General features: G+C 36.7%; 1 protein-coding gene across 12 annotated transcripts in view; it reads left to right on the forward strand.

Annotated features, from left to right (window-relative positions):
• The window catches only part of RBPJ (recombination signal binding protein for immunoglobulin kappa J region), a 201,128-nt gene that overhangs the window by 142,671 nt on the left and 36,536 nt on the right, over positions 1 to 21,921 (forward strand). For 8 of the 12 annotated variants that reach the window (XM_074322037.1, XM_074322024.1, XM_019743886.2 and 5 more), the window contains one exon: positions 15,699 to 15,737. The exons of 2 other annotated variants lie outside the window; for them this stretch is intronic. In XM_074322037.1, the coding sequence (XP_074178138.1) occupies positions 15,699 to 15,737 (39 nt within the window). Of the gene's footprint in view, positions 1 to 9,101; positions 9,150 to 15,698; positions 15,738 to 18,183; positions 18,382 to 21,921 lie in introns of those variants that run through there. 2 more of the 12 variants (XM_074322076.1, XM_019743893.2) reach the window with 2 other exon arrangements.

Consider the following 21,921-nt stretch of genomic DNA (forward strand, 5'->3'; position numbering starts at 1 on the left):
TTACGTTAATTATTAGATATGATTCCAGTAAACTTGTGGTTATTAACAAGTCAAAATCACCCTTTAAGAATGAAGATTAGCTGCTTTGAGACTATTTCAAAAAGATGTTTTAGATTGTGAAGATTAGTTTTAAAAATCTTGATTAAATGGCAGTATTGTTAGCATTAGGCAATTTCTCAAGCTATTTTATATTTTATTTGAAAACAACACTATTTTGCAGTTCTGTGGGCTCTGGGATATCTACAGAGGGTGCCAAAAAATGTATACACATTTAAGAAAGAAAAAACTATTAAAATTGTAACACAATGTGATGCTAGCATTCATTTTAGATAGATTAATACCATCTTTTGAGCCCCCCCTCCCCCGTATTAAAAGAGTACTTTAGACCGCCATCTCAAGTATGAACTTAATTGAAAAGTGGGATATGCTGTGTCAGTAATGGTCATGAAAATCAAGGTCTCACTCCTTTTGAAAAATACAATGAAGTCAGTTTATCTTGTACTGTTGAGCGATTATGGGATTAAGAGGAGAGTATATAAGTGAGCAGGAAAATATGCGTGCATTCTGTCCTCAAAATGCCACACTTGTTTCGTGAATGAGTACAGCTTCCCTTATGGAGACCTCACCAGTGATGTAGCCAGATTCCTTCTGACTCATTTCAGGAGGTGAGCTCTGTGCGGCTTTGTTATGTAGCTAGTGAAGAGGGAAGTGCAAATAAAATAACGGCAGCTTTAGTTGACCTCCACAAGTCCCCAGGTGTTGCTTTAACAACTATCATGTCAACATATAAGTTGAAAATATGCTACTTTTGTGTTTTATAATAATAAGTGATTAAAAATGGACATACAAGTCCTGGTGGTAGCAGCTAAGCAGCTAGATTAATCAAGTGCATGAAATTTAGCTTTATTAGAACGTCTTTATTGTTGAAATTCCCCTGGGAAAACTAACCTGTGAGAAATTCTAGCCCAGGGGCAAGGAGCTTACCGGAAGTATATGTAAAACACGGGTGATCTGGAGGAGGTAGGCCCCTGGCACTTCCACTACAGGGTACACATTTTCAGTCTCTCTGCCTTCCATTTCCTTCTCCTAAATTACACAAATTTTGTTGACTCCTGTACACCTGGAATAGTGACTAGTCGGAGCAGGTACTCAGTAAATATTTGTCAAACGAATGAACTTTTGATACTGGGTTTTTAAGACATCTGCCTTATCCTGGAAGATCAGCTGTCTCTTACTTACCTATCTCTTAATTTACATATGGAGAGAATGAGTTGATATTTAAGGAAGTAATCTTATTTCAAAATGATCTTGATCTTAATTTTTACAGTTTTGTCATCACTCTGCGCTTTCGCAGGTTGGGATTTGTAAGTCTAACTAAAGGCTGAGGAAATCTGAGTGCGTAAATAGCTAACATTTAATGAGTACTGCACTTACAAAAGGCCCCTTTCCAAGTGTTTTACATGTATTATTAACTCAGTCTTCACACAGCTCTCCAGGTTGTTAGAATTCACATTCCTATTTTACAGACGTGGAGGCTGAAGCTATAGAATAGCCAAAAGGGTTAGAAAGACCTGGACTTTTGGGGAACAAAACTTGGTAATAGTTTATGAATTCAGTAGGTTTATCTCATAATGGTAGAGATCCATTATCCAAGTATGAGATTTTTTATAAAGCAAGAATGATTGTAATTTGTGCTCATATCCCACAGAAGAGAAAGCTCTGTATTTGAGCTAAAACAGCTCCATTTGGGGGATCGACCAGATTTGTTTTGTGAGGAGGGAGGCAGTTGCCCTTTTTATGGTCTCTAGACACTCCATTGCTCTCCTTTATTTCTCTTCTACTTGGTGGCTGTGATGCTTCCTCACGCAGTCTTTCTCTTCTTTTTTACTGCGTACACTCTAGTGTTCCTCCCCTCTCCTTTCCCCCCTTAGCACCCCTCGGTGTTCTCTGCACTTTTACATACAACCTGAACCAACAGAATATTTGTTCTACATTCTTCTTGTCTAGAATAATACATGAAGAGTGTTTTTGAGGTCTGAGAACCAGTCAGGCCAAGTGGAAGTGATGATGCTATGAAAAATAGCATGTGACGTAGGTCCTAGGAGGTTGTCCAAAAGTGAAGAGGGCTGACCCAGGACAAGTAGTATTCCTCTTCCAGAATAAACAGTGTGTGGGTATAACCAGACCACTAGGATTAATTCTTGAGCAATAGAACCAAAACAAGGCATTGATGGATAACCAGGGGAAGAAGTCAACAATTAGAATAATTCCCCTTTTAACTTTGAGTTTCATTCCAAAGTTCAAATTTATACTTAGCATTGAGAATTTAATTTTTAAAAGCCCAGAAGTTAATTTGTTAACTGCATCATTATCAGTTTACACATAATGAGTCTTGTATTAGCATTTGATTAGTGTTATTACAATAAAAAAAAATGGCCTGGATGAAATTGCTGGAGACCTGCGCCTGGTAAATGCAGGTTTTCCTATGTTAAACTCCAAAATCTTGGGTCTTATTATGCCAAAAATGCTAGTAGCCAAAAGACTGGTTTTCGACCATGGAGTCTACAGTACCAGGCAGAGGGGGGAGGGAAGGAAGGGAGAAGAAAGAGGTGGTCTGAAAGAATTTATTTATATAAGCAACAGGCAAGGGGTGAGAAAAGGTGTAAGAGGCCAGTGGAGCCCACATAAAAAAACGGCGGCCCCTGTGGAGTGGCTGGGGGTGGCCGCCCGGAAAGCCCACGTGTAAACAAGTGGAGGAGCTGCGGAAATAGCCACCTGGAAAGCAAAATTCCAACAGGCACATCAGGAATGTGAGAAGTCTTATTCGAGTTCTTCTGTCTCTTTCACCACTATAATTTATCAGGTTGGTGCAGAAGTAATTTCAGTTTTTGCAATTGTTTTTAACCTTTTAAACCACAATTACTTTTGCACCAACTTAATAGAACATCTCAAGAATTTTTTCCTTGTGACTTTCCCCCCTTTTATCCAGATCTTCTGAAGAAAGCATCCCAGTAGAATGTCTGCATGATTTTAATGATGCTTAAATGGCCCTTTTATGTTCAAGGCATTGTCCCACCATTGCTAGGAAGGCTTATTCCAAGGTGGTGCTGTCCCACAGAGGGAAGTCCAGGGATTACATCAGGTGATGAGATGTCTTCTTCGGCCACTTATGGGCAAAGAGTGTTACCAGTCACCAGCTGATGAGGATTTCAATTTTTTTGAAGAGTAACTTCTGGAAAGATACAGGTAGCTAGTTCCATCTGTCGAGCAAGCATCATGTTAGTTGGGATTTGATTTATGGAGCTGCATAATTGAGAGAAGCAACAGGTATAACATTAAAAATTATCATAATCAAAAAAGGCAAAATATTGAACCAACTTGTAATAGTTTTCTAAATAACGGGTTTATCCCTGCTGGCAACCAACTAAAAGGTTACTGTAAGCAGTTAGACATCTAAATAAGGGGTATGTTTTTAAAAGTTAATGACAAAAGAAACAAAATTAATGATTAAAGTAAATTATAAATGTAGTTCCTGAGTCTATAAGGCTATCAAGGAGATTTTTCGATGTAAGGCTCAAAGCTTCTGTTGCTGGAGCGAAGGCGGGCCGTGATAGTCTGATGGCCTGCAGTTTGAAGGTCATCAGGTACCTGCTCAGCTCAACTGGTTTACACAGCATCAGTCACTGAGATTACTTAAGCATGAGCTGTATTGGCCATTTCTCTACAGTTTACATCAAGTTGTCTAGCTATAGTTTGTAATTGTAAGGCACAGGAAAAAATACGTTTTAGTTCCCAATAATTCCAAGTCAAAGGAAGGTAGAAAAAAGAAACGTTAGCTTGGAGAGTTGTAGCCAAATATTTAAGAAAACGAAGAATTCAGGTTGTAATCCAGTTAACAGGTGAAAAATAAAACTTTAAAGACAATTAACTGAATGCTAGAATCTGATATCCATAGTGTGTATTATTATAGTTTCTATTGAAACATAACTTTTCTCTCAAAAATCACCCTCATTTTTTATCAAATATTGCCAAATTAAGACTTTATTGCATAAGTCTAGCTTTAATAAATTAGGCCTGATTATTTGTATAAATACTGGAAAAACAGCAATTGATTATATAGGCTCTTTTAAACCTGCTCAAATATGACATTCCACCCACAGCTTTGGTAATAAAACCAGTTTCCAATTGTGTCCTGTTATAAAGAGAAGAGTTTCTTACTGAATTTTTGTAAATAACCATGTTGCCATGAAAATAATAGTACTCATGACGAGTTTCCAAATTCTGGAGGGATCAGGTAGGAAGGAAAATGTAAATGTTTCAGTATTACTTACAAAGGTATAATTTACCAAGTTGTTCTAAGTCATAAGTAACAAAAGATTTTAAAAATCAATTTCAAATAAAAAGGCATAAAAATAATTATCCTCATTTAGTCCCATAACTCTTGTTTATCTTGATCATTTGCCAGTATTTCATGAGTCCCGTTATTCTTTAGAGTTCTGTAAATCTTCATCCAGTTAAAGATAATCTGAAAATTTATTCTCAGAAACATATTTAGAGTAAGTCAGTCTTCTCCATGGATCTTTCTGAAGATGAAACATATTTGCAAAAGCATCAGAGTAAAGCAATGACTGTAAATGAGAAAAAATTTAATTAAAATGATATAGTTATAGATCTGATTATAATGCAATTGAAAAACAAATTTGCTTTTCTCTAACAACATTTTGAGATAATTATAATTACAAGTGAAAATACTATATAATGTATATAAAATACAACGTAATTATTATTTCTTTGACAAAGCTTCCCATGTAATTGTAGTATATCAAATAGACTCAATTAGTTTAAATTTTCCCTTTTATAAGGAGAGAGAGAATAAATCTTGGAGGCATTCTAGGGGCCCATTGGAATAACCCAAAGCTATTCCAGGTTAAGGGAGTCTTAAAACTTGAACCCTGGGAAGTTTGTCAAGCATACTTGACTAAAATATCATATATTATGAAAAATTAAATTATTTATTCAAAGTGACTAAAGATATCAAACAAAAATACAAGTTACCTATTGTTAGCAAAACCCTTCAATATAAAGCACGAAACTTTTAATAAAACATACTCTTGCTTTCTAGGTCGAAACCTTTTTCATAATTTCTTATCTAGAGCAGAACAATAAATACAGGAAAAACTGTCTTTAACAGAGTGAAAAAGAACCAAACTCTGGTTTTGCATCAACTAAGTTTTGATATTTAAATTTGCTTATTTAAATGCATTCTAATATTATTCATCTTAACCAGATATAAAATTTTGTTTTTTTAAGATTTCTTTTTATAAACTACCTATAACCTATCTAATTTAGAGTGTCTCTTCTTATTCATTCAGAAATGACCATCTTAGGGCAATTTTAATTCCCTCAAAATGTATTCCTACCTTTATCCCAAGAATCTAACTTCACAAATATTTCCTCCTGCAAATCTAAATTTAGAAGGGAGAAAGATTCTGAATTCTGACTTAAATTAATTTTAGTAAGGGTAACACAGTTAGATTTTTTTTTTAGAAAAACTGCATGAATCAACCCCATATATTTATTTATTGTTTTAAGCACCTTTGGGTGTTTTGGGCCGTGGCAGGGTAAGTTTTGGAGCTTTGGCTTCCTATAATTTAAATTGCTTTCAACCAATCAAGGCTGGGAAATTGTTTTCTGGTGGATAGAGTGCTGCTTCTTGAGTGCCCACCGCATTGGGTCGGTGACTGCCCTTATCTTTGGAGTGGAAAAGCCCCATTCTCAGTTTCCAAAGCTGAGCTAGCATTGGTCAGGCGGGAGCCAAACACAAACACCGAATAGTAATTACATGGAATGGCCACAAGATGCCACTCTGAGGTCAGTTATGTCAAAGACTCACTGCTATGGAGACAGTTGAGGGCATCCCCTCAGACTCACCAGTCAGCTGATGGACTGGGGATTCCCTCCTTCCCTTGCGTGGTGCAGACCGGTACCTGCCGAATGTGGACGCTGAGGGAGCGATGCGTCATCACGTCCTGGGGGCTACTTATGAATGCTTTCTGTTTCCAGTAAAAACGGTGCTTCTCCCACAAGGTGTGGGTTTGCACGATCCAGGGCAGAAATCCAGGGAGGGGCAGAAAAAAGGAGGAGCACCTTGGGTCCCATAAGCCACTGGGGGGTTGTGTGGGTGTCATACGCCGTCCTGAGAGAGCAGTGTCCCTTTCTGCTTCTCCAAATCTTGGCCCCTCATTTGGGTGCCAAAATGTTCAATGAAAAATCTTTAACCTCCCACAGCTGAACGTCTTTTTGTAAGGTTTTATTGAGCCCAAAATGCTACCGTGTTCCCCCGAAAATAAGACCTGGTCTTATATTAATTTTTGATCCAAAAGACGCATTAGGGCATATTTTCAGGGGATATCTTATTTTTTCATGTACAGCAATCTACATTTATTCAAATACAGTCATGTCATCTTCTTCTGGAACATTGTCATAATGTACTAAATGCATCGGGCTGGCTGATGATCTTAACTGGGGCTTGTTTTCGGGGTAGGCCTTATTTTTTGGGAAACACGGTGGTAGCCAAAAGACTGGTCTTGGGGCATGGAGTCTAAACGACCCGCAGCATGGCTAGGTAGAAAAGACAGCATGTTCGCAGTCCCAGAGTTTTGTGAGCCATTTTACACATCAAGGAGGGGTAAGGGGAAAGAAAGAATGTATATGAGCTGTAGGCAAAGGGGTGGGGGACGGTGTGGGGGGCCAGCAGAGTCCACCTGAAGAAAAGGCCGCTCCTGTGGTGTGCTAGGGTAGCAGTCCCCAACCCCACGTGTAAACAAGGGGAGGAGCTGCGGAAATAGACACCTGGAAATTAATCCGAAATGTCAACAGGGGAATCTGCTAAGTCTTTTGTTACAGTTCTCTTTCGCTCTCCAGCCACTGTAATTTAATTTAGAACACATCAGAATTTTTTTCTTATTAGGCTCAATACAACTACATGAAGGAACATAAACTTCTAAGGACCTCTTTTCAGGTGTATTGTTTGTAGCCCCATTTAGATCTTCATACCACTCCATAGAATTTGTCAGAAACCGGACTGTCACTTTTTTGAAGTGTCAACATGCCTCATTAAAGAACATTACTACTCTTGAGCAAGTATCAACAGTAACGTAGAAGCATTGTATCTTTGCAGGGCATTCTCCATGGGAGAAGTAGATATTTTCATTAAGGTGAGGAAATTAATCATCATTTTAGCTCTTTGGACTTGGTAAAATAGTTCCTTTTTCTCCTCATTGTAACATTTGTAAACTTATTATCAGCTCATTTGAAGGGCTGTTTATAACTTTTCCTCCATTGTAGAAAATAACTTATTAGGCCTTTTAGATCAGCTTGCTCATAATCATTGTTTACTTTACAATAGTTGATCTAAATAATCCAGTTTTTTGGTTTTGTTTGTTTTTTAAAATATTTTATTGGGGAAGGGGAACAGGACTGTATTGGGGAACAGTGTGTACTTCCAGGCCTTTTTTCCAAGTCAAGTTGTTGTCCTTTCAGTCTTAGTTGTGGAGGGCGCAGCTCAGCTCCAGGTCCAGTTTCCGTTGCTAGTTGCAGGGGGCACAGCCCATCATCCCTTGCGGGAGTTGAACCGGCAACCTTGTGGTTGAGAGCCCACTGGCCCATGTGGGAATCAAACCGGCAGCCTTCGGAGTTAGGAGCACAGAGCTCCAACCCGCCTGAGCCACCGGGCCAGCCCCTAAATATGATTTCAAGAGTTACGATTCCATGATAAGTTTTTGTTTTTTAACATGTGCAGACTTGCATTTGAAAAGTTGATGTTAATATTGTATGCCCTCGAGTCAGCTTTAATGTGAATAATACAAGCTTATAGCTTTGGCCATATTTCTCTAATGTACACTGCTGCCATTTTTAAGAAAAGTGTTGTCCAGCAGACAAGTTAATGGCCTAAAAAATCCACTGTGTGCACCTCCAGTTTATTGTGGAAACAGGTTGGCATTTTCTTCATTACTAGGATACTTATAGGTTTTAAAGGCCCTGGATTTGACTGTTCCTTAGAGCTGTTTTTCCTGGTTTGTTTAACCTTATTAGTATTGTTTCATATTCTGTAGTTATATTACTACAGCATTTTATCCTTGGGATTGAACAGTTTTGGTTGGATGAGAAATAGTGTACAGGTTAAGAAGTGATTTTTCTGAGACATTAAATATGTTTTCATATGATAGGTAGTTTGTTTTAATGGAAAAAGCGTATTGACAATTTATTAGTGAATTAGGAAAAAATAAAAGTAATTATTTTGGGAAGGCAAAGACAGTAAGTCGCTTAAGGACAAGAGAATTGCTTCCTTATATATTTATATGTGGGTCTTGTTATCTTCAACTTTAGTATCGTCATCGTGTAATCAGAAGTCGGGGAAATGCTGCCTTATAACATTCTGAGCTTCAGTTTTTCCTTCTAAGTTTGAAATGATGCCTACCCTTTAGTGATTGTTAATGAGAATTAAATGAGCGCATACACAAGGAATATATTGTTTGTTGCAATCTGCTTGTCTATTCTGTATTAAACAAAAATTTGAACTTCTAAGGCTGAAAGTCTGTTTATTAAACGAAAGGGTTTTAGTAGGCCATTGCTAGCAATAAGACCCGGCTTGGGACATGGAGTCTAAACCACCAGCAGCATGGCTAGGTTAGAAAAGACACATCCCTCATCCTGGAGTTTTGCAAGGCCTTTTATTCCTGCACTAGAGGGGAGAAAGATGTGAGCTGCTCTGAAAGAATTACACTCGCTGTAGACAGACGCGATGGGAGAAGGTGAAGTGGGACTAGGACAGGTGCAGTCCCATCTGCAAAGCTCCTGCTCTGAAAAGCTCCTGTGTAAATAGGAACTGGCTGTTGTCGCATTTTAGATAATCTCAGAAAATAGCCTAAGTTAATTCAACAATTCCAACAGACACAAAGGAGTGTGAGCAGTCTTTTGTTGGTTTTGCACTGCAGTTGTTAACTGCTTAACCCCTTGTTCTCTTCCTTCCACCCTTTGGCCTGCTGTAATTTAATGTAGGATATCTCAGGATTTTCTCCTTGTCATTTGCTACAGGGCACACCTGGGAGATATTGCAGGTTCAGTTCCAGACTAACCACCTCAATAAAGTGAGTTGTAATCTTTTTGCTGGTGGAGGGTCTTGCCTTCAATTTTTTTTTTTAAATGCAACATCTGTGGAGCCCAGTAAAGTGAATCAAGTGCAATAAAATGAGTTATGCCTGTATATGAGGCCAGTTTAGGAAGCTGTAGATATATGTAGTAATGAAAGCTCCTAACTTTATGGAATCAGGGATTGGAAATATGGGAGATAATTTGGAAATACAGTTGATGACGGCCTTTGTCAATGAATTGCTTGTGATGGAAAGGCAAGAATGAAGGGACATCAGTGATACTGTAGAGAAGAGAGGCCACGTGTCTTAAAGGAACATGCACGTGTAGAGGTTGGTGAAAGGGGAACATGAGGAAATTAAGGTGCCACCACAGAACTCATCTTGAAAGAAAAACTATCCTATTTTCTAGTTAAACAGTTTGATGTAGGGTAGTTGACTGAACAGTTAACTAGTAAACTAACTGCAAGACAGCAGCTTTGAAGTTTGCATAATTTAAATTCATAGCACAGCAAAATAGCAAGTACATGCATGAATGACCCAAAGTGACAGTTAAGTCTACACCTATTAGAGCCTTTCCTCTTGTTTTCCTCACGGCTCCCCTCAAGCTCCCAAACCTTTTGCTCCTGTACTAGTGTTTCACCACCGTAAGTTATTGATGACCTCCTGTTTATCACTTCATGGTGATTCTCAATTTCCTTTACCTGTGCTGGCTGAGCAGAGCTGCCTCAGATGGTGGTGGAAGTATGAGGCCGCCTGATAGTAGTACCACCCAAAGCAAAGCAGTTTGCTGTCAAATTTTGTTCCGTCAACCCCTGTGCCCTGTGTTGTGTATTCCTCTTTCAGAGCCTCATGGCCTCCTGTGGGGCTTGAGTGAGCAGATGCCAGCTGCTGGGCCTGCTTTTTGTGCCCTGGCAGTGCATGAAGCAGCTTGACAGGTTAGTGGCTCAGATACACTTTGGCAGAAAGCATTCTTTAAGCTTTGCATTGTGGTTAAGACCACTTCTTCAGAGTGGTTTTTGGCTTTACCACAAAAGGAGGTTTGATTATTATAATATGACGTGATAACAGAAAGCTAAACTACAATTCAAAAGAAATAATATTGTTTTGGGTATTAACAGTCAAGCAGAAAGGCGTTTCCTTGTTCATGCAATGGTGTTATTAGAAACATTCTGGAAAGCTCTTTTCCCCATTCCGAACATGAATTTTGATCATTTTATTATTTTTATCTATTGAATATTCTCCCTTGTAATTCAGTGTCCTATTTTGCATGTTTTAAAGTAATAATGGTCATTTTAAATTTTTTTCTCTTAGGGACAGGCTTCTTTGAAACAGCTTATTAACTCCTTACTTACAAAACCTGAATCAGAGCCTTTCCTTTATGCATTTGACCTTACTTGGGCTGTCCCATCCGTAGATGTTCTGGCCTGCATTATTTAAAAGGAAAATAAAAGGCAGATGCACTGCTGAATTCAAATACCTGAGAGCGCCAAGCTGTGTGTTAGCGGTTTGGCTGTTTAAGAGATTGGGCAAACATGGTTTGATGGAGGTTAAGCTGGTAGTATGTCTGTAATTTCTACCAGCAGAAAAAAGAAGAATGCAAAACCTCTTCATTAAACTGAGCATGTGTGTGTAGATTCTTCATCCTTTTCAACTCAGAAAAAAATGTACTTTGTAGAAAATGATCGATAGTGGAAACACGAAAGTCACCAGACTTTCATAGTTCCCATTGCAATTGTAACGTATTATCCTTGTGCAGGGAAAGATCCAAGAGTAATTGTCAAATTTATGACTTATGTATATGGGCACACACACACACACACACACACGTGTCTATATTTATATGTACGCAGTAGCCAACGTGTGGCTCCCACAGAAGATGTCTTTAGATTTCCTGAGTTTTATGTATGTGTAGCTTTAGAAAACATTTTTCTCACTTTGTACTAAGCAAAGAAAAAATTACCCTTAAAAAATTTAGTCAGGAGTCAAGCATTGAGAGTCAGGTTATGAAAGAAGGTTCCTTTTCAGGTTTTTTTGTTGACCTCTCACTGAAGCAAACCAAATCTACACTGTATCATAGTGAGTTTTAGGATCAATTAGTGCACTTTACAATTCTGTCATAAAAATTTATACCCTGGGCATTGTCTTAACATGTTAGTATCCAGAATTGAACTTCAGTTCTTTCTCAATGCAGAGTGTGTGGAAAGTCACGAACATCATACTCTAGTCGCATTTGAACCAAATTTACCTTTATGGGAACTTGGGCAAGGTGCTTTCGAAGCTGATTTCCTCGTCTGTGTAATGAGAAAGATGGTACCCACCTTATAAAATTGATATGTGAGATAACCATGCACAGTATGTAGCCCAGTGGCCAGCCCTTTAGTAGCTTCTATTGCACTGTATTCAGTATGCATAGGGACCGTGTTTCTTACTTGCCATGTGTCCCAAGTGTCTAGTACAGGGCCTGACACACAGTAGGCACTTAGATGTGTGTTAAACGGTTAATGAAGGGAAACGGGAACCAGAATCTAGTAAAACAATTAATTATATCATTCTCTCCTTATTCATCTCAGTTTTAGGAGAGATAGGCAAAGGAAGCCAATTTTTAATTTAACAATAGGAGCGTTCTAATTCTAGTACAAATTCAGTATTTTTCCATGACACTGCTTTATTAGTGATTTTTTTAAAAAAAAGCATATTCTTACGGTAGGTGATTTGCCAAAGGACCATAGTCCATCCTGATCTTTTGTCTACTGAGTAGGAGGGAAGATTGTGGGAATCTGCAATTTGGATGGAGAAGGAAGAGGCCAATTTTGTCAGGACTTACATCCTCATTGACTTAATATTTAACTTAATTTGAAGTGCATACATCCTGGCTTGGTGCAGCCGAGGACTGCAAATCACTACCTTCTAAAATTTTAATGTTAAAATAGAATTTGAAGACAATAGGAATAAAGTCCATCCTGTGATAACTACTAAACTATTGTCTGTGTCTATGAGATTTTGTTTCTTCATTTGTCTTGTTCCTTTGTTTCCAGTTTTATATACCACATATCAGTGAAATATGGTTCTCGACTTTTTCTGTCTGACATTTCACTTAGCATAATCTCAAGATCCATCCATGTTGTCACAGATGGTACTGTTTCATCTTTTCTTATGGCAAAATAGTATTCCATTGTGTATATATACCACAACTTCTTTATCCATCATCTTTTGAAGGACACTTTGGTTGTTTCCATGTCTTGGCTGCCATAAATAAAGCTGCAATGAACATCGGAGCACACATACCTTCATGGATAAATGTTTTCAGAAAATTGTTTTCTTAATACAGATGATTTCTTTATTTCATTTTGCTGTATGCACATTTTTGCACAGTCCCAAATTGTCTACCTATATAAGAAATTTCCAGAATTGAAATGGTTGGGAATTCAAAAGAATGCACATCTTGAGTTATAATCGACATTGCCAAAATGTTTTCCAAAAAGAATGCACAAATTTAAACTCCCAGCAGTACATGAGAATTCCTGTTTCTCCACTCTACACCATCACTGGGTATTATCAAACTTTAAACCTACAGCAAGCGATTCTTAAATAGTTTTCATAAGAACATATGTAAAAGCTATGCCAGGAAGCTGGCCATAGTCTCATATATGTCACCTCCCATTAATAGGTTTGTCACCACCAGGTTCCGTGGCAAACAAAGTCAGTCCAGCAACTTGATCAGGAGAGATTAGTGCTTCTCTGAATGTGAATTTTTTCTTCTGATATAATTCCAATTTATAGAAAAAATGCAAGAATATTACAAAGTTCACCCATATACCGCAAGTATTAACATCTCACATTTTTTTCATCCCGTTGTATGTCTCTGTCTCTGTCTCTGTCTCTGTCTCTGTCTCTGTCTCTCTCTCTCTCTGTCTCTCTCTCTCTCTCTCCTCACTGACTCATTCACTCATTTTACCTGAACCCTTGAAGGTAAGAAGTAGACGTCATGCTCTAAATACTAAAGCTAGTGTTTCTAAAAATAAGACATTCTCTTATGTAACCCCTGTACAGTTACTAAACCAGAAAATGAAAATTGATATAATCATGTTTTCCAATCTGCTGATTTTATTCAGATTTTGTCATGTGTCTAAATGTTTATAGCAGAAGTAAATTCTGGATAGTATGTTGTATTCAGTTATCGTGTGTATTCAGTCTCTTTTAACCTGGGCCAGTTTCTCGGTATTTTTTGTTTGTGTTTCATAACCATAATGCTTTTAAAAGTATAGTTCAGTTATTTTATTAAATATTCCACAGTTTAGGTTTATGTTTCCTTATATTTAGATTCGTGTTCTTCGTTTTTTGGCAGCAGTATCACAGAAGTGATATTGTGCTCTAAATTCATGATAATAGGAGGCATTTGGGTGTTTTGTTTTGTTTTAATTAAAACTTATTGGGGAGACAAGCATTTGTTTTGTTTTTCTTTTAATTTATTTTTTATTAATTTCAGGTGAGGTTTTTTAAAGTAATTTTATTTTTCAATTAAAGTTGACATACAATATTATATTAGTTTCATGTGTACAACATAGTGATTAGACGTACAACTTATGAAGTGATCACCCCGATAAGTCTAGTATCATCTGACACACCATACGTAGTTATTACAATATCATTGACTATGTTCACATCATATCAGGAGGCATTTGATGTCAGTTTGTCACATTCAGTCTCTCGATACATGAAAATGGAGTAGTTTGCCCATCGTCTGATTGCCTCCTTTTTTGGAGGCCATAGATTTTAAGACACAATTTTCATGTAAGATCTTCATATGCCATGTTAATGGTTTTCTATCACTTCTCACAACTCAGTTGTGCCATCTGGATAATGAGGCTTATTGTGATTTAACGTGGGAAAATCCCTCCCCAGGTATGGATTTTTGGAAAGGCCCCCCGTAACCTGGCAGTAATATTGGAGATAGCTGAAAAGCCAGATGCTGAGAATAGCGGGAGATGCTGACCTGCGTCACCCCACATTTATAGCTTTCCACTCTTCCTGCTTCTTTACACAAACTGCTGGTAGTCTGTTATAAAGTTATGTTTGTTGTTCTTGTTTTTAATTGAAAAAGAAAAGGTAGCATAAAGGGACTATAAAAATAAAGGAAACTGCTTTCCAAATGTTCTATCCAGTATACATAATAAGGGGGAAGTATGCTTTCTCCCTGGTGGGGCCAGCTGCAAACATGGCATGTCTTTGAGATCTATCCCATTAGATATTTGTTCTAAAAGAAGCATGTTACTTAAATGTGAGAGTCCAGGAGGATACATCATTCCTCGATCATCTTTGTTACAGTAGCAAAGGACCATTGGTTATACCTGTAAAGTGTTAAGCAGTGTTGCTGTGTTTCTTAAGGTAAGAGCAGGTCCAGAGCTAGTATTTGAAGTACGACAAAGGCTGACATGTCTTGCTCAGAGTTGTGTGACTTAGGCTATTTTCTGCTATGGATGAAGGAATGAGTAAGCTTTTTAAAGTAAAGATAAATTATATATTTACTTTAAAAATATATTTTCTATTGGGCAAATACTAACCTCTTCATTCGTTCAATAGGTACAATATTTAAGATGTTTGTAATTTTTTGGCTTTTATAAATCATATAGATGAACATCTTGAGCATATCTCATAGTTCCATTTGTCCTAATAGCATATAAGTTCCATTATGGCCTGGATTTGGTTCTTTTTTGTTCACCCATGAATACCAAATGCCTATACTTGGTCCCTACTAGGTGAATAAATGAATCTGGAGACAAGACAGAATGTTGTATATAGCCCTTTCTAATTGGCCTCTTGTATTTTTTTGTTAGCAAATTACTAAACAGCTTCGTAGGACCATTTATTTTGTTTTTCATATTGTATATTTTTACAGGATATATAGTAATAATGTATATTTTTACAGGATATATAGTAATAATGTATAAGGTGTGATCACAACATACAGTGAATATTTAAATTTTTAAAAATGTATTATAGTAAAAGACACATTGCTATTAACCCCCCTCAAAATACTCCCCCTCGCTTCAGACACACTGATCCCATCATTCTTGCCACTTTCTGAAGCAGTTCTGGAAGTTCTCTTTTGTGAGTGTCTATCTGGGCTGTCGTGACTGCCTCCATGTCCTGAATCAATTCAAAATGTTTACCTTTCATGGTCATTTTGACTTTTGGGAAGAGCCAGAAGTCGCACGGTGCCAGATCCAGTGAATAGGTAGATGAGGACACACCGTGATGTTTTTATGTGACAGAAATTGCCGTACCAGAAGCGATGTGTGACACTGAGTGTTGTCATGATGGAGGATGAAGTAAGGCCTACTTAGGGTGTGTTTTTGTTTACGAACCATTTTAAAGTATATATTTTGTTATTTCTGGGTATAGATATTTACTAGAGGATTTCTCTTTACTCTGGTCTTCAGTAGGGTTGAAGTATAAGTTTTAAAGGAGATTTTGTGGTTCCTAAAAAGCTTATTGTGGAGTATGTCATACAGCCTATTTAATTTCTTACCTTTTTTTTTTCCCCAGAAAATTTGGTGAGCGGCCTCCACCTAAACGACTAACTAGGTAAGCATTATATTAGTCAGCCTTTCACCCAAACATTTCTTAAAAGTATAAGATGCTGTCATTTTAGAAACTATATTAGGAGCTCTTGAAAAGAAGTTAATCAAATATTGGTATCTAAATTATAAACTTATTACCATCTTCCCTATCCCACATCTCCCCCTGCACCCCTAAAAATCACAGGATAAGAAGATAGAGTTCAAAGGCGAGAATGAAACCTCCGAGTAATTAGTCTTGGGCAGTATATAGTTAACATAACCAGGGCTGCAGTGTAAAGATAACTTCCTATATCTAGTTGCATTTAGCCAGTCACAGTTTGTTGACTACAAGTGGGACTTGAAAGATACTTAAATGCTTTCAGGAAAGAATTTTATAGGAAACACAAGATTTTACCCATTTTTAATGTCTATGAGTATTTTAATTACAAATGTTAAATTTAAAAGTATTAGTCTTGAAAATGATTTTTAAAAGTTCTAAGTCAGTGGTTGTAAAATAAAAAGATACCCAGTTGCGGTTTCAGTCCTAGAGTTAATGCAATCCTGCATTGTTAATATCTGTCAAGAAAATTGTATGCATGTAAAACATATTCCTGTCTTTTTTCTTTTTAAAGTCTGACATCATACCTGTCCATTGTTCTGTGCCTTTTAATGCCTCTTAACTTCTACTTAGTTCTCTGCATTATCTTTACACTGCTTTTATTTACTATTTTACATTGATGGTCATTTGGGTTATTTTCACATTATTGTTATTATTAAAAAAGCTGTGGCACTCAAAGAATGATGGGGACATGCCAGAAGGACTCAAAGAGAGCCAGCTTGAAGAAGCTCCCTTTGGCCAAATCATGGGCACTTTGATCATCAAAATAAATAACGATAGTAATAGATTAAAACCCATATAAGCAAGTGACAGTTTAGAAGTCTATACTGTGTTTTAAAATGATTCAATAAATGGAGAAGAGAAGATAGCTTTTCCTTACAGAAGAAATCCACCTAATACATGTAGAAGGAGTGGTGGAACTAGGAAATCACAATTTGGTAACGACTACAATGATAATTGTTTCCCTCAGAAAGTATCAATGAATGCTAAAGCTATTGGTTTAAAATCTGATTAGAAACATAATATTTACGTAATCTCTAAGCATGTCCTCACAAAGTATGTATTATAAAGCACCAAATAGTAATATGACAGGGCAGAAACATGGCAGACACCACCTTAATTAAGTGATCTAAATTAACACCACCAGTAATGGACAAATAAATATTACAAATAAATACTCTGCATCCTGAGAAGAACACAGTATCACTTTTGTGATGTTCTTGCCAAAATACGTTAAGCTAAATGTAAGCATAAGGAAACATCAGAAAGATAAAAAGGAGGGGCATTCTATAAAATAAATGGCATATAGTCTTCAGAATTTTCAAGATCATGAAAAACAAAGACAGGATTACCAGATTAAAGCAGAACAAGACACGGCAACTAAATTCACCCAAATCCTGGGCCAGGAAAAAATTTTTCTTTTGCTGTAAAGCTGGAGTTGGCAAATGTTTTCTGTAACGGGCCAGATAATAAACGTATTAGGCTTTTTGAGGCACACTAAGTCTTTTGTGACTTTTCAACTCCATTCGTATATCTCCAAGTCAGCCATGTAAATGAGTGGCATTTCTGTTCCAGCTCAACTTAGTTTAGAAAAACTGGTGACTATCCTGATTTGGCCCAAGGGCAGTAGTTTCTCAATAGTTCCCCTCCCCCCCCCCAATAAAGGGCATTAGTGGGACTGTGGCAACATGTGAATAAAATCTATAGCTACAAATATTGTATCCGTGATAATTGTATTGTGGTTGTAAAAGAGACTGTCTTTGATTTAGAAAATTAACACTGAAGTATTTTTGGTGAAGGTGCTTTATGTCTATAGTGTACTCTTAAATGGTTTAAAAGCCTAGTATACAAATACGGTAAAATGTTAATATTTGGGCAGTCTGGAGGAGAGGGGACTAAGAATTCTTTGTACTACTTGGGCAACTTTTCTATAAGTCTGAAATTACTTCAATATTAACAAAAAACCACCTTTTTCAAAAGGCATTGCATAAATATTGCAGATTGAATGGGCTGGGAAAATAAAACTTGTCTCACAGGTCCATGTAAATATGATTTCAATTAACTTTTATATATCATGAAGGCATTCTAAGCGGAATTGCTTAATTCATGTGTATAGACATTTTGAAATTTAAAATTTAAAATATTTTTATTTTATTACCAGCAGCAATAGGTTGGAGTGACACCTAAACAATAAAATATATTTTAATGAACACATTAGTTACTTTAATGGATACCTCTGTAAAAATAGCAATCAATACAATAATATCATAAAGAAAAGTTTCTTTCCTTAAATATATACAATAATATAGTTAGGTCCCATCTACTTGATCATGATTTTCCATTTACCCTTTAGGCAGTTATCCCTGTTTGGAAAATTTTAGTAGCTTTTAGGACTTCCGCCTCTGGCCAAGATGGAATAACAGGGACTGGAATTACTCTCCGGCCTGAAACAACTAAAAACCTGGACAAAATAGATGAAACAGCGGTTTTCAAGATATTGGACGGCAGGCATGAAAGGACAGTGATCCTTGAGAGACAGGAGACAAATGAGGTGAGCCCTATGATTGCTCCAGCTTAGTGCCTGGAGAGAGTTTCCAGGACATGATGTAGGGAGGGGGAATCCAGGTGAAGCCCAGTAAGCACCTTGAGCTGAGGAGATAGAGCTACAGAGGCCAAGGTGGCTCGAGTTTCCAGGGCAGAGAACGAAGGAAAATGCTGCGCAGAGCTCCAGAGATCGCAGAGGGTTCCCTCTAGTCTTCAGCTGAGTATGGATCAGCACATGTATGTGAGGGAATTACCCAAGTTCGAGGGTGGGATTGGGGGACCAACCTAAAGAATTAAGAGGAAAGAATTCCTAAAACTCATTCAGTACTATGATTTGTGCCTGTTCCCAGTAGCCAGTGTGGAAAACTCTTATTCACAGTGCAGCAACTAGAGTAGGCAGAAGGGCTTTGCTTCAGTAGTGATGCAAAATTAAGCCTAGGCTATATGCTGTCTGGTTTCACCTAACAACTCAAAAGTAAGATTGAAAGGATCAAACTCTTTCCAAATAACTGTGTACCAGAACAAAGTTCAAGAATATTTACAGGAATAGACATCCAGCACTCAAAAGTAAAATTCATTGTGTCCCTAATATTTAATCAAAATATGCCAGTCATAAAAAAAAGCAGGAAAATATGAATCCATATGAGGAGAAAAATCAGTCCATTAAAACCAACCTAGAAAATGACACAGATGACAGACAAAGACATTAAAACGCTTATATTTGTCTTCTATATGTTCAAGATGATAAGATCAGGAGTTCACAGAATTTTTCTTTGAAGGGTCAGATGGTAAATAAATAGTTTTGTTTTTTGTGATCCATACAATACAGTCTGTTATAACTATTCAACTCTGTTGTAGCATAAAACCAGCCATAAACAATATGTAAACCAATGGATGTGTCTATATACTGGAAAACAGTGTTATTTCTAAAACAGGTGGTGAGTTGGCTTTGACCTATAGGCTTTAATGGTACATCCCTGAGCTAGAGAAAGATTGAACAAGTTAAATATAAGACATGGAAGATTAAAAAGGGAAGATCCAAATCAGATTTCCAGAGATGAAACCTCAGTACGTAAGATCAAAATACATACCTGATGGGATTAATTGCAGATAGGTACTGCTGGTGAAAAGATTAGTGAACTTGAAGACAGCAATAGAAACTATCCAAAATGAATCACACAGAAAAAATCTGGAGGAAAAAAATGCTTAGTGAGCTGTGGTTTTTTTTATTCATGGACTAACATACATGTAATTGGAGTCATTGAAGGGGAGGGTATAACTAAAAGAATATGTGAAGAAATAATGGCTAGAATTTTTTCTAAATTTGATGAAAACTACAATCACCATTCCAAGAAACTCAGTGAGACCCAAGTACAAATACTACACTGACGCACATCATAATCAAATTGCTTAAAGTCAGTGATAAAGAGAAAATGTTAAAAGCAACAGAGGAAAAAAAGATATATACAGAGGAGCAAAGGAACAAAGATATACAGAGGAACAAAGAAGGATGACAGGAGGTTTTTTCATCTGGAACCTTGTCTCGGTAGAACATTGTGGAGCAAAATCTTTCAAGTACCCAAGGGGGTAAATATAGCAACCTAGAATTCTGTATCCAGCAGAGGCAAAACTAAGACCTTTTTAGACATAAAAAAACTGAAAAAAGATTCACAAATAAGCACTAAGCTACAAGAGATGTTAAAGAACTCCTTCACAGAGGACAGTTATACCAGATGGAAATCTGATTCTGTACAAATTACTACTATTAAAAATGAGAAAGGTGATATCACTACAGATTCTTCAGATAGTAAAGAATAACAAGCGACTATTATAAATAACTTTCTGCCAATAAATTCAGTAACTTTTGAAGAAAGGTACAAATTCCTTGAAACTAGCAAACTACCCAAGCTTACTCAAGAAGAAACCGATAACTTGAACAGCTCTATAGCTAAAGAAATTGAATTTATAAGTATATATCTTCCCACAAATGAAAACTACAGATGATTTCACTGGAATTCTGCCAGACATTTAAGAACTATACCATGCCAGTTCTACACAGAACTCTTCCAGAAAATTGGAGAACAGGACATACTTCCCAATTCATTCTTGAGGACAGCATTGCCATGTTGCTAAAAGCAGACAAAGACATTACAAGAAAATAAAACCATAGACCAATATACCTTACGAACATAGGTGTAAAAAGTCTTAACAAATTTTCAAAATGAATCCAACAATATGTGGAAGGGATAATATATTATGACCTAATGAGATTTATCTCAGAAATGGAAATCAGTCAATGTGATTCAATATATTAACGAAAAAGGAAAATTATATGGTCTGTCTTAAGGGATTTAGAAAAAGCTTGTGACATTCATTCTTGATGAAGATTCACATCCAACTAGGAATAATGGGAATTAACTTATTTTGACAATGTGTACCTATGAAAAACTACATTTTACACCATACTAAATTGTGAAAAACAGTGTTTGCCCTTAAGATCAGGAACAACGCAAGGGTGTCCGCTCTCACTGCTTCCATTTAGCATTGTGCTAGAGGTTCTGAATAGATACAATAAGGCCAGAAAAAGAAATGAAAGGCATCCAAATTGGAAAGAAAGAAGTAAAACTCTTTTTATGTGTAGGCATTGTGGTCATGTATATAGAAAATTTTATGGACTCTTCAAAAAAAAGCTACTAGAACTAATAAGTGAGTTTAGCAAGGTTGTGGGACATACATGCTCCACATACAAATTGTACAAAAATGAATTGTATTTTTTATATTAGTCATGAACAGTGGGAAATTGAAATTGAAAAAACAATATCATTTCCAATAGCATCAAAAATATGTCATTCTTAGGAAAAAATCCAACATAGATGAATTATACATTAAAAACTACCAAACATTGCTGCAAACAACTTGAAGTTCTGAATAAATGTTCTTCAGGCAGAAGACTTGATATTATTTAAAGGTAACTTCTTCCCAAAGTCATCTATGGATTCAACATAATTTGAATCAAAATCCCAGCAGGCTTTTTTGGTAGCCATTGACAAGCTGTTTCTAAAAATTTAAATGGAAATGCAAAATACCTAGAATAGCCAAAACAACTTTGAAAAAGAGCAGCAAGAAGTTACAGTACCTGATTTCAAAACTTAATATAAAGCTACAAAATAAAAAATAGTATTGGTGTAAAGATATAACCAAGTAGATCTTTGAAGCAGAGTAGTGGCCAGAAATAATCCTTGAGATGTATGGTTTTTAATCAAGGTGCAAAGGCAGGTTAGTTAGATAAAGGGTTTTTAGCTAGTGATTCTCGAACAATTGCATATCGATATGCTCCTACTACTTGGATACACATACACAAAATAACTACGATCCGTACCTACCTAGAACCATATACAAAATTAGCTCAAAATACACCTGAATGTAAAACTTTATATAGGTTTTATTAGAAAACATAGGAGAAAATCTTTGTGACCTTGGGTTAGGCAAAATTTCTTAGATATAACACCAAAAGCATATCTATGAAAGAAAAAAATTGATTTACTTC

The sequence above is a fragment of the Rhinolophus sinicus genome, linkage group LG02 (assembly GCF_036562045.2).
Source record: "Rhinolophus sinicus isolate RSC01 linkage group LG02, ASM3656204v1, whole genome shotgun sequence".
NCBI lineage: Eukaryota > Metazoa > Chordata > Mammalia > Chiroptera > Rhinolophidae > Rhinolophus > Rhinolophus sinicus.